Source organism: Anguilla anguilla, chromosome 6 (assembly GCF_013347855.1).
Source record: "Anguilla anguilla isolate fAngAng1 chromosome 6, fAngAng1.pri, whole genome shotgun sequence".
NCBI classification, from domain to species: Eukaryota; Metazoa; Chordata; class Actinopteri; order Anguilliformes; family Anguillidae; genus Anguilla; species Anguilla anguilla.
The window spans coordinates 50736025-50748747 of record NC_049206.1 but is presented as its reverse complement, the minus strand read 5'-3'; the positions used below and the strand labels follow the sequence as shown (position 1 = coordinate 50748747).

The window sequence follows — 12723 nt, the reverse complement described above, 5'->3', positions numbered from 1 at the left end:
TCTCAGCTGCAGAACTTAGTTTGTATTTTTTTTGTTCTCTATGCTCAAGGTGACTGCTAATCTGTTTGAATGCAGTTAATCTTGAAGATTTTTTACTTTGGCTAATGTTTTGTGGTTGGTGTTGTTTGTGTTGCAATGAGGACATGATGTATACATTTCTGGGACATAGTTCTTGGCTATAATTATTCATAACATGGAAGCCTTTTTTAAAAATAAAAAATCTTCTTACATGTACTTGCTGCATTGGATTAAAGTGTAATTTGCTTGAAAGCACGTTTGGTCTGTCACCTGTACTTCTAGTATACATTAGCGGTGATAAATTGGATAAACAAGACACACTTGCTCACAGAATGCGTAGTTGGAAATACCACATATATTTAAGTTGTCATTAAAGAATGCAGAAATGCATATTTTTGCTTAGATAAGCTCCAATCTAAATTAAAGCACAATGCACGCGTATAAGTTGTTTGAACATTTTATTCATTTTATCCTCTAATCCTCTGTTGCGAACATATCTCACAGTATTTTCTATTTGCTGGGAAAAAAAAGCTGGTTTATTTTGATGCAGGCTTAAAAAGCTGTCGTGACTGATGTTCTTTGGAAAGTTCACCCGTGCTAAGTCTGCTCTTCTGGATGACATTAGGGCATCCTGTCTGCCGCACCGCAGTTAAGATAATTGCTCCAGAACAGGTTGTCACACCTGACAGATTTTTTATTTATTTTTTTCTAAACTTGTTTTTACAATTTTTGATGACAGCAACCCTCTGCCCTTGGCTAACAGGAAAGAAAATTACTATCTGTTGTCGGGAGATAGCTACTTTGCAAAAATGTTTCTTTTTTTTCCCCATTTCACTGATCGGTTAATGTTCCCTTTCTGAATCTGACGGGCATGCAGTATTGACCTTTCCATTTGCATGTGCGTGTGGACAGTCTATTTTAAACAGACCCACGGCATTGGGAAATGCGAAACATGCCTGTAGCATGCTGCAGATGTATGCTGCTCTCCCTGCGGAATTCGGAATCTGTTTTCATTGTCTTATTCTCATCCATTATTGGACGAAAAATAAGATTAGATTGGGGAGGGAGGATCATGCATAGCACTCTGCGACTGCGTGCAGTGGCATGGCTTTCCCCAAAGATTTGTTTCATAATCTTTATTATGCAAGAAGAGCTGGCTTAAGATTTGCTTCATAAATGCCAAATGCATTAATGAGGGTGACCGCTTTAAACAGTGTGCAACTCGGCTGAAAGTATTATCAACAACCCCGTAAGAAATTCTGCGGATGGAAAAAGGCTGATTAAAGTGGCTTTCTGTCCATAAAGTGAGTTTATAATGCCAGTGACCTGGTTAGAACAACCAAAGTAAATGAACGTAGACCATCGCGGTACCTTTTTTTGTTTGTTTATTTTTATATTTTTTTGTCCCAGAATTATTTTCAAGCATTCTCAAATTGAGGGCCTGTGTTAAGGCGATGAGGTGCATATGGTGAATTGAGATGTGTGTGTGCCTTTTGCGCAGGTTTGTGTAAATAGCAGATTATCTGGGTGTGTGTTGAATACTGTTATATCTGCAATATAAAGGGTCTCTAATGGTCATGTCTCAGATCCTCGTGGACATCCCAATATTTATATATCCCCATGTAAATACACCACTTGCACCTTTCATCAGCAATGAACAAACACACACATACACGCTGCAGTCTTTAAGGTATTCCCCTAATGGGGGGGAGTGGGGCACTGTTAGCATGGTGTTCATGCTACCTTGAAGTAGACTTACCCGCAAAGAAAAAAAGCTCACGCTGTGTACACTGAAGGGTGCAAACTGAACATTACTGAAGGCAGAGGAACAATCTGCTGATTGCATGGGGAGTCCTGTCCAGCAGATAAAAACCTGCAATTGCTTTAATTAGCATGAAGCGCACTCCCTGCTCAATTCTGCCTTTGACAGCCCTATTACAGATGAGAGAATGGACAGCTGCCTCTCGCCTCTTTGGATCAGGCCGAAGCCATTTTGCAGGACTGATAACTGTGTTAAAGTGTTTCAGTTTCACCCACTTTCCTTTTTAGTGTGAACAAGATTTTGAACGAGAGTTTCAAAAAAAAAAGAAAGAAAAGAAATTCATAAACCTGCTCGACAGGTTTAGAATACTTTACTATGGAAGGCTGGCTGGAAACCTGTAATAGAAGTTCATGAACTATTATGGTGTTCATAAAAATTAGCCTGAGACTTTCACTACACCGATGACATCACAGGTCCTCGCCCTTCGATGAATGATTGTTACTGCCAGGTCATACTTAAGAATTTAAAGTGCTCCAGAGGAGCGCCATTCACATGACCAATTCTCAGATCCTAACTTTCAATGGGGACCATGAATTTTGGAAGTGGCAGAAATGCACCCTATTTTTGCAGATTTGCTGTAGAGAAAATCAGGTACTGGTACAATCAAAAAAAAATGGTGCAGCATATAGAGTGACCTTTTGCTCTTGTAATTGGATTTTGGGTTCTCTCAGTAATCCATTTTTACCGTGTTTCGGGCGGTTAAAGTTGACCGTCCTTTCTCGCTCGGTCTCGCCCCTAAACGTTTGCGGTGGTACCGATGACTCATTCTCCTTAGGTTGCGGGCAGGGAGCCATTTGCTGGTCTTCGGTATTGGCTCTGCATTGCTCCTCGTCCCCGCTCCGTAGTCCGTCGTTTGATTAATAGTTCGGCGGTGCCATTCCAGGGGATCTAATTACCGTGAATTTGCCCCCTTCAGCATTTCAGATAATGGCATGTGAAAAACCAATATGAATATGGTCTTGGTTTAGGATCCTCTCCACTCTCGTCCCTGCAGCTTGTGGCTGAATATTGTCATTTGTCACGCGGGTACCTGGGACTGCTCAGGCTTCGTTCAGCGCTCTCCTGAACGCAGAGCATCGGAATGGTCTCTCACATTAGAGGAGCCATTTAAGCAATTTAAGCAATTTAAGCACAGGGTGACTGGTTATCTGCAGCCATGTATCACGGAGAAGGTGTTGTGTACTTTACTGAACTGAAACAAGAAGCCAAAGTGACTGCGGCAATGGAATTTTCTGTTCTTCTCTTCCTCGTTTTTCTCTTTGATAGTGACACGGGGAAACGAAGAAAGCGAAATGACAGGAATTTTTTGGTGAAGAAAATAGGCTGCGTGTGCGCGCCTTGTCAAAAACCTTTTTTGTAGGATCAAAGGACAACGAATTTTAAATAACTCACCTTTTGTATGTAAATTGGCAGATTTTTCCCCACTTTCATTATTTATTTTGTGGAGTACCATTTGTAATGACCCTAATTAGTAAGGTTCCCTCTCTTTTTTTAAATTGCTTTTTAAAAAACGTTTTCTCTTGGTATTCCTGTCGGCAGTCCAATTCACAAATCGGCAATGCACTTTCTTCAAGGTAACATTTAGCTATACATTTAATGGAGTCCCATATTGATTTATATTGAGAGGTATTTATTTATTTATACTCTGTTGCACTTTCCATTTCTAAAATATCATTTCGATTTCAATTTACAGTCACGTCCCGAGGCACCATGATACGCAGAGACACAGAACGCGCAAAACAAATGTAGTGCCTGCCCCAACCTGCCAGCCTGCTGAACGCAGTGGCGCAGCAATGGAGATCGATCTGGGGAAATTTTGTGCAAATGAGTGTTGTAAACATTCTGGTTCCTTTCAATTTGACAGGTCATATTCGAAGCAGAGGTCTCCGGTGGGAAGACTGGTTTCATTGCGATTGATGACATCCAGGTCTTGAGTTATCCGTGTGGTAAGTAATTATAGCCCTGAGAGGGTTTTTTTTTTTCTTCTTCTTCATCTCTCTTCCTTGTCTCGGGGTTGGTGGCCCGGGGTGAGCTACACAAATACAGATGAGTCAGCAGGAGATGAGTAAGATCATGACCTGCTCTCGTTCAGAAGGGATGACAAACAATGGTTGCGTCTCAAGCGGCACATTTGCCCCCCGGTATCGTCTTGCACGTAGCCAAGACCTGAAGACTGATGCTTAGTGTGTCCTGGTGCTCAGTTTGTATGCACTCAGTTTTACTGGTACATTTGATGCACCCCCCCCCCCCCCCCAGCAAATGCACATATATACAGTCTGCAACACTGTCAACAAGCTGTACCTTCTGTATCCTTATATTCTTGTTCTTTTTTAAGCGAACACTGAAGAGACCTTCTTTTGAATTATTTATTTATTTATTTATTTTATTTATTTTTTGTTGAGGGAGATGAATAGAGAAGGGAGAACAGTTCTGAGGGTGCCTTGCCGAAGTACTGAATCCCCGGATACGCTGGGGGGGTTGAGTACAGCTTGAGAGTCCGCCACACTATGGACTGCGCCATGCTCCTTGCCGCATCCTTGCGTTTTTATCACAAATAATATCAGGCAGAGAGATTTATTGAGGGTGTGGGAACGTCTTGTGATGTCGAATGAATGACCCAACAATTGGACTACTCAGTTGGCCTGCATCTGGTTAACACCCTTATGTACAGTGCAACCGTTCATGCATTGAACCCGGAATCACAAAGGGGTCATGCATAATTACCAAACTGTCTGCAGTTCCCTGTGGCACCGCTAGAGGCGCCCAAGGCGACTCAGCTATTGGCTTGCAGTGTGGGGAGGCTGTTGGTGGACTTCACACGTTTTGGAGAATGCACGGTCTAGTCCTCCATGCCGATTTTGTTGCGGCGGCAGTGGACTCCGACTGATCAGGCATTCCAAATTGGATAGAAAATATTTTGGATAGAAAAATATTTTTTAAAAATATTTTAAGCACCAAAGCATCTTGGTCCAAAAAACACCCTCAGTGCTGCAACCCTATTTTTGTTGGTTTTGTTATTGTTATTATTCTTCTGTTCTCTATTAAATGGTTGCTATAAACAAAATTTGGCAGGGAAGTAGAGAAAGATTTCCAAAGTTAGATCTGGCTGTGTGCAGTTGATTGGCAATGAAATATTTAAAAAATGAATTGGTGTTCAGTATTATGTCACATTGTAAACATCATCATTTTCCAGATGTTCTGACAATGATACAATAATAATATCAATGCTTTTTGAATGGTCAGTTAGCTGCTTCCATAATATTAGGTAATTAACATATTAGTGAATCATACATGATTCCATAATCCCATTCACATGGAATGTTGCTGGTCTCAGATTCAGATTTTTATATGAAATGAATATCACTACAAGCCAATGTAACTGCAAGTTTGTGGTGTTGTAGGCCATACTTATCACTGTGCCAGTTTCAAACATTGTCCTTCAAAAATGTGTTGGCCCCAAGCAAAGGAAAATGATTTTTGGCGTGATTTCTTGCTAGAAACCAGACAGTTTCGCAGTCAGACTCAAATACGCACATTGATTCTCTTGTTTACTATTTTCTGTTTCTGTGAAGCATTTTTCATAGCATTTCACAGCATGCATATGAGGCAGTATCACGTTCACTTTGTAAATGGTCAATAGCTTGCACTCGGTCAAGGCGGTCAAAGTGGTGAACATAAGTCGACCAACCATGGACCAAAAGATGGATTTGTTTTCCTGTCGTATTCATTCCAAGCTTAGCTTCTTCCCACTAGAGTGCCCACTTAACAACGTCAGGACAATGTTACACAAACTGGTCAAGTGTTTAGAAGGTGCGCGTCCAGTTTGGCACAGTGCCAGTGTCTGCAGTAGAAGACCATATGGGATCGAAGTATCCACTGTCAAAATGGACAGGCCAATAAGCAGACAGCCAGATAGAATGCACAGTAGATAGAATGGACAGATAATAGATGGCTACACAGATGGGCGGAAAGGTAGATGGATCAACAGATGTTCTGTATTGATGGATAGATACAGTGGATGGACGGACTGATGGATGGGTAGAGCTGATGGTAGATGGACGGATAAATGAATGATCCTGCAACTCGCTCTGTAATGTCAGAGCCTCGTAATGGCTAATGCTCGCCCACTTCAGGATTAGCCGGCACTTAACCTTTATCTTGGAAAGTGTGCGCCTGGAAAAATGATCAAGCTTAATCTATGAATAATTTAAGCTTCTGATGTTTTCTGAGAGGAGCAGCAGCGAGTTATGTTTTTGCTCTCATTATTCTAATTTTCCAAAGACAGCTCCCGAGTGTAGGAAATGATACAAGCTTGTAGAAAAATAATTAGTAATGCCTTGGGATATTATTCATTTAAATGATGATAATGTATTTAGGTTTTCCAATGTAAATATTAATTAATTAATTAATTTTTCCGCAACCAATTATAAACATGCACATAAAACCTCCACAAGTGTTTTTTGTTGTTGTTGTTTACACTTCTGCTATAAGTTAAATGGCATCTCTTGCTGTATGGTAAATTTCTAGAACTAATTTTATGAGGTCATAAAATTAGTTCTAATTTTTTTTTTCAGTCATCTGTGTTTTTCACTGTACTGTGGCATATTTGATTTTGGTTGAAAAAGTTAATTAATTTTTCATCCTTGTATTCATTATGCACCACTGTTTCACTTTGATTTCAAGTACTAGTTTTCCATTTAGCAGTGTGGTGGGATGTTTGTGTTTGAATTTTAGATAAATCAATAAAATATGACTGTAGAATTTGAATGAAGCATACAAGTAGTTCAGTGCCTACATCATGTATTAAAGCCTTTTTTGAGTGATGGGGATTTGCCAGAGATATAATAATAATAATAATAATAATAATAATAATAATAAAAGAACATTTTGGCACAAATAATACTGCAAAGAAATGTTGAGTCAAGTATGTTCATTTATGAATATCAATTCATGTTCATTGAAAAGGATTTTCCCGTCCTTTCCATCCGTTTCCAAGTTATATGTATTGACTTACACTAATAAACTGGCCTTAGTGTACACACAGGGCCTAATAAATACTTCAAAATTGTGTATTTGTCATTGATAATGATCTTGCGGGAATATCTGCTTATAAATAAACTGTGTGTGCCTTTGCCCGCACTGCAGGACTGAAATGAACACATACAAATTGTAAACATTAATATTTCTTGAGGACAACAGCAAATGCCAAGGAATCTAAAGGGATTAGCTGAAATGAGGAAAAGATATTCCAATTAACAGAGGTAACCCGCAGGGGAGTAGGGATTTTCACCACAGTGAAGAGGGCTCTTAACTAGGACTGTAATCCCTTTCAACAACGTAATAAAGCTTTATAGCACTGAATGTCATGATTAGTTGTGACAGTTAATTATAAAGGGTGGATGAAAATCGCTGGTTAAGGGATCTCGTGCACATTGACAACGGGTGGGACCCACTGCGCAGAGCCATGTTCTCTCCTCTATGCTGGTGGCATTCATTTATAATGACAACGGTCACACTGAGGGAAACGCAGCGAGCGCTACGTCGCAACGCTACCCTCAGTGGGCGGGGAAAGTGGGTGTGTTCTGGAACTGATACTGGAACTCGAGCTAATTACGAGCTAATCTGCAAATGCATTCGCTCCAAAGGGTAATTCCTGATGTGTTTAACAAAAGTGATTATTCCCCTCTCCTCGCATCTGAAATTAATTTTATGCCCTAATAACGAACTGAACACGGAGTGTTTTGGAGGTCGCCGAACGTCAGTGGCGAAAATTCTTACACTGCATGTCGGGGTTTGGTAGAGCTTCACAAAAAACATGGCGTCTTGTGAAAAGCTGAGGGTCTCACCTAATGTTGGTGAAATGATGTATTTGCTGAGTGGGGTGTTTACAGGAAAATACTGAGCCTCCGCAGGCATGGCTAGATGAGCTCCGCATGGCTCCTGCCTCATTTTAAGGTTCAAATGATTGTGATTTTTGATTTAAGATCCTCTGACTTCTCCGCGTTTTTCATTGAATCTCAAGCCTCATCTATTACTGTCTCTTGAGTCCGTTGCCTCTTAAGTATGAGAGTTCCCAGTCCCAAGACCCATCAGCTCTCAGTGAAATGCATCCGCACCTCAACACCTCTCTCAATGACCTGTCTCATTAATTGTATTGTTGTCTTGGCAGCACTCTCAGGGTGCAAAACCAACCCAGCACGTATCTGAATGTTTATTCTAGTAATAGTCATGTTGTATCAAGTCTTGATTTTTTTTTCTCTAGCTAATGATCATGCCTAAATTATTCATAGTTATATATTTTTTCATTTTCCCCCTTCTCTTGCAGCTTTTTTTTTTTGTTTTTAAGACCATGCATCTGAGTTCGGTAACACAATTTCCGTTTCTATTATCATGCATATCCAGGTGCATAAAATGCACATAATCAGTTTTTCCACAAGAGTATACAAGCACATTTGTCCTTGGGAGGGGTTGTATTAGCTGCAGGATTAAAGAACATAATTAAATACACATTCAGTCAAAAACACTAATTAAAAGAGAACGTCTACAGGCAGAGTCTTTCCTCAAAGTCGATATGAAAGGGATGGATAATTGAAGTTAAATGATTTATTTTCAAATGAAAATATTTGCTACCGCAGAATGAAAGCTGGGTGTCTCCCTGTGTAAATTAAGAACAGGGCAACTGTAGAACAAATGTAACTAAGCATTTTAATGTCATTGAAGTGAGTTTTGTTTTTGTTAGAATTGGAAATAAAAATGACATCTGTGTCAGTTAGCTTGAAGTCAAATGAATAAAGATGTCAACTTCGGTTCGACTCACTCGCTTTTTTGCACAACAATCGGGGAAAAAAAAGATTGCCCGGTCTCATTCCGTTCTGATTCGGTTGAACCTTCCACAGCTTGTTTCCCATAGTTTTGCGCACCCAGATACATCTGGCTGTACTCCAGCTTGCAACTGCACAGCTGTTGGACATCTCAGCCAAATCATCAAAAATAATTGAGTTAACCAAAACTGCTTGTTAACACGCTTTCTTCGAGATTATTTTCTCCCTCAATATGGTAATGTCAATTTGGTGAGGCAGGTTGTTTTCGTTCGTCACCGAATGCATTCTGAAGATGTCCAGCTTGTTTTTCCGGTCTGAGGTCCATTGCGGTGGATATTTCTGGCCTGTTGGACGGTTTTCATTTAAATTTGAAAGCTACCTGTTAAATTCCATTTTCTGGGTTTTTTTTTTCTCTCCCCCTGTCATCCTGCATTACCTGGACACGCGACAGCACCGCAGTTATCTTTTACACATAGCGGTGTCCAGGCCTGGGATGTCCATTCATCCAAGCCCTTCACACAAATGAGCGCGCTTCTCAGTGTCTACCTTGTGCTTCCCCCCCCCCCCTCTCGCCAAAGAGTCGTCGCAGGGCAACTTTTATCAGACAAATGAGCCGGAGAACAGTCGGCGGGAATTGGCGGCTGACACCGGGAACAGGGAGCGAAACTGCGGGGCTGCATCGATCCCCTCCCGCGCATTAAATTTACGAGAGATGTAATTGTTTTTCTCCCCGTAGATAAATCGCCTCACTTCCTGCGGCTGGGCGACGTGGAAGTCAACGCCGGGCAGAACGCCACCTTCCAGTGCATCGCCACGGGCCGGGAGGCGGTGAATAACAAGCTGTGGCTGCAGGTGAGCGGCGGGGAGGGGGGGCGGGGGGCAGGGCGCCCGGCATGACCGGGCCTCGTTAAAGGAACGGGGTCAGCCGGAAAAGGCAGCGGGGGCGGCGAACGCGAGACTAAATTCAGCGGGACGCATCTTCTCAGAATGCAGACAGAGACGTGAAGCTGTCTGTCTCCGATTATGTGCTTTTCAGCTGTAATAAAAAAACTGTGTGCGCCTTTTGCATAATAATGCTTGCATACATGCATTATTAGTAATATTATTAGTAATATTATCCTATGTTACTCGTTGTAAGGTATGAGAGAACAGCCTGTGTATACAGCACAGGGGTGGGCTTCGTCAGGACATCCACGTCTGCCGCCGATAAGCCGATAAGACAGCGAAAGGGTGGGAAAGCTGGCTGGGTGGGTGGAGAAGCACAGCAGGGGTCATGACCTTTCCTGTGACAACAGGCAAGAAGGTGAAAATGTAAACGAGACACTGCCAAAGGCTTGTCTGATAAAGTTCCTCAGCCGAATTGAAGAGGCACCTTCAGACAGGCTCAAAATTGCCTGCTACCAACATTTTAACTTCTATTTTTCACTGTTGAGATTAATGGCCTCTTTTACAGTTTTTTTTTTTTTTTTTTTTTTTTTGTTAATCTGGAACGGAAGAACCATATTAATTTCTTCTTTTGGCAATGTGTACTGCTGTTAAAACCATTCACCACTGTTTGGTTTGTGACTTCTTTGATTATTTGTCACAGAAACGCAACGGGGAGGATATACCAGTGGCTCAGACTAAGAACATCAACCACAGGAGGTTTGCTGCCACATTCAAGCTGAAGGAAGTGACCAACCTGGACCAGGACCTGTATCGTTGCGTGACCCAATCAGATAGAGGCTCAGGAGTTTCCAACTTTGCCGGGCTCATAGTCAGAGGTATCACCGCCCCTTTCCCCCCAAAACTCCTGTTCCATCTCGAGAAAAGCAGACATATCTTGGCTCTCATATCATATCCAAACATATCCTTTTGTCACCGTTTTATGACGTTTTTCAAGAACCAGTTGATAATTTTTTGTTCGACTTTGTAAACAAATGTATTTTTAAAATTCATTAATTGTCCTCTGGTAAAGGAATACTGTGGCTTATCAAAATGAAATTTATGTTATATCTGTAATATCTGTAAAGTATTTATATTCATATTTATTTGCTGGCAGTTCAATCAAGCATCATTCTCAGACATACATGCTATCTCATAGCAGCTGTCTGTAGAATTTGATGGCAGCAGTGTGTTAAGCCTTATTAATAGGAGGAATGCTTTACCTCTTGCTCAAAATGAGGACAACCATGGTGACAATGTTTTTGATTCGTTTTAATTAATTGCTAAAATTCAGAACATTTCTAATCATTTAAAGTAATTGCTCAAACAGCAGAACATTTAGCTTGATTAGCATACATTTGTTTGTGTATTTAAGCAAAAACAACTTGTACATTCTCCAAGCTGTATACAACCACATATCTTGTGATAATATTTTCAACCAAGACAAATTGCATTCTTTATCAACAGGAAAAATGTTAGTTGTATTTCTATTCATCTTTATTTCTGCACTATCGAACAGTGTTTGGTGTGACTGTATACACAGTATAATAAGTTAATAATTTACATTGCAACTACAGATCTAAGATGGAAATCTATGCAGGGTGACTGCACGCATCTGTTAAATTAAAAACAAAGTGCGCTGGTTGAATTCATGATATTCAAGTCTAGCATTACCAAAGGGAGGAAAATGGAAAAAATTCTTCACATTGTTACGTGTAAAGAACATTTGTGTAAGTGATAAACAAACAAGGCCACTCGAGGCTGCATGAAGATTCTACAATCAGTGTTTCTTCTGCCAGAATTGAAATGAATCCCCACCATCTCAGTTTCCCTGTCTTTCCTCCAACCAGATGAAGTCAGGGCAGTTTCTTGTTCATTTGAATGGCTGTAAAGCAAATCTTATTGTTTGCACAGGCCAGAGGGCCTGAGAACCCTGGTGTTAGAACTAAGTTGAATATTAACTGCAGTGACAGGTCCGATATCTCACTGGCGCTTGAAAGGCTGACATCCTGCTACAAGGATACAAAAGATGGTAATTTTAAAGGAAATTTTGAGGCCATTGATACGGGGTGTCTTTAATGAGAGCTGGCACAGAGTTGCCCATTGTCGTTCATGACCTAAGGACAACAGTTTATTAGTGGCTCTTCTGGCAAACAGGAAGTGACAGAGGATGCTCGCAGCTGTTTTGGTCCTCTTTATAACAAATGGAAATTTCAGGGGTGCATTTTTTTCACCAAAGGAGTATTGATCTGCATGTCCTCCAGCAGTGGCTGGAAAACACAACCACAATCCACTTTGTCATAAGGTTACCGTGGCATCCAGAGAGTTTTGAGTAATGACATTGCTGCCATTGCTCTCGGAAGCTAAAGTTTATTGACAGTGCTACTATTAGAACAGATTCCAAAACAAACATGCACAGCACTGAACTTTGGAATTTATAAATAGATTTTTAACTCTTGAATATGGTAGTTATAATTTGTTCATTCAGTATGCAGACAGGGACTGTTTAATGAGACACTTCCATTCTGACTACCAACATAAAACTGCCATTGTCCAGTAATTTTAACTCTCTTGCAGATAAGATTGTGTGTATGTGTATGAGGGCACATATTTATGCATTTCTGTACACTTGTATAGGAGGAGAGGTGTGTGTGTCTGTGTCTGTGTGTGCGCGCATGTGTGTGTGTGTGTTCATTACCCTTTTCTACTCCAGCTCTAATGACTGCAGAGTGTGTGTAGTCGTCTCCCCTGGTGTGCTTGTGAGTGCGGGGGCCAATATGCCAGCCTAGCTGTAAACAAACTCGTCTGCCTGATGGGTGCTGGAGACGACTGTCAGCCCCCAAGCGGGTTTGAAAATATTTGCTTAAAAGTAGATTAGAACTTCTTACCTGCCAGCTCTTCCACCACTGAAGAAAGCTCCCTGGTTGACATCCCTGTGCTCAAAGAGATTGTTAAACTCTGATGAGGCTGGACTAGTTGATGCCTGGTAATGATGTGGAAGGATGCATTTAAAATTCACCCATTTTGGAGGGGAAAATGCAGAATGTCAGAAAGAAAAATTAGATCCGAAAATCAGTGGAAGCTCGGTTCCTGCATGCCACTTGGGGAATTTTGATCATTTTGATTTATGGAACTTTT

General features: G+C 41.0%; 1 protein-coding gene across 12 annotated transcripts in view; it reads left to right on the top strand.

The window, feature by feature from the left end:
- Positions 1-12723, top strand: part of ptprk (protein tyrosine phosphatase receptor type K) — a 137142-nt gene that overhangs the window by 57489 nt on the left and 66930 nt on the right. For all 12 annotated transcript variants that reach the window (XM_035421505.1, XM_035421517.1, XM_035421509.1 and 9 more), the window contains exons 4-6: positions 3705-3786; positions 9398-9513; positions 10250-10424. In XM_035421505.1, the coding sequence (XP_035277396.1) occupies positions 3705-3786; positions 9398-9513; positions 10250-10424 (373 nt within the window). The remainder of the gene's footprint in view (positions 1-3704; positions 3787-9397; positions 9514-10249; positions 10425-12723) is intronic.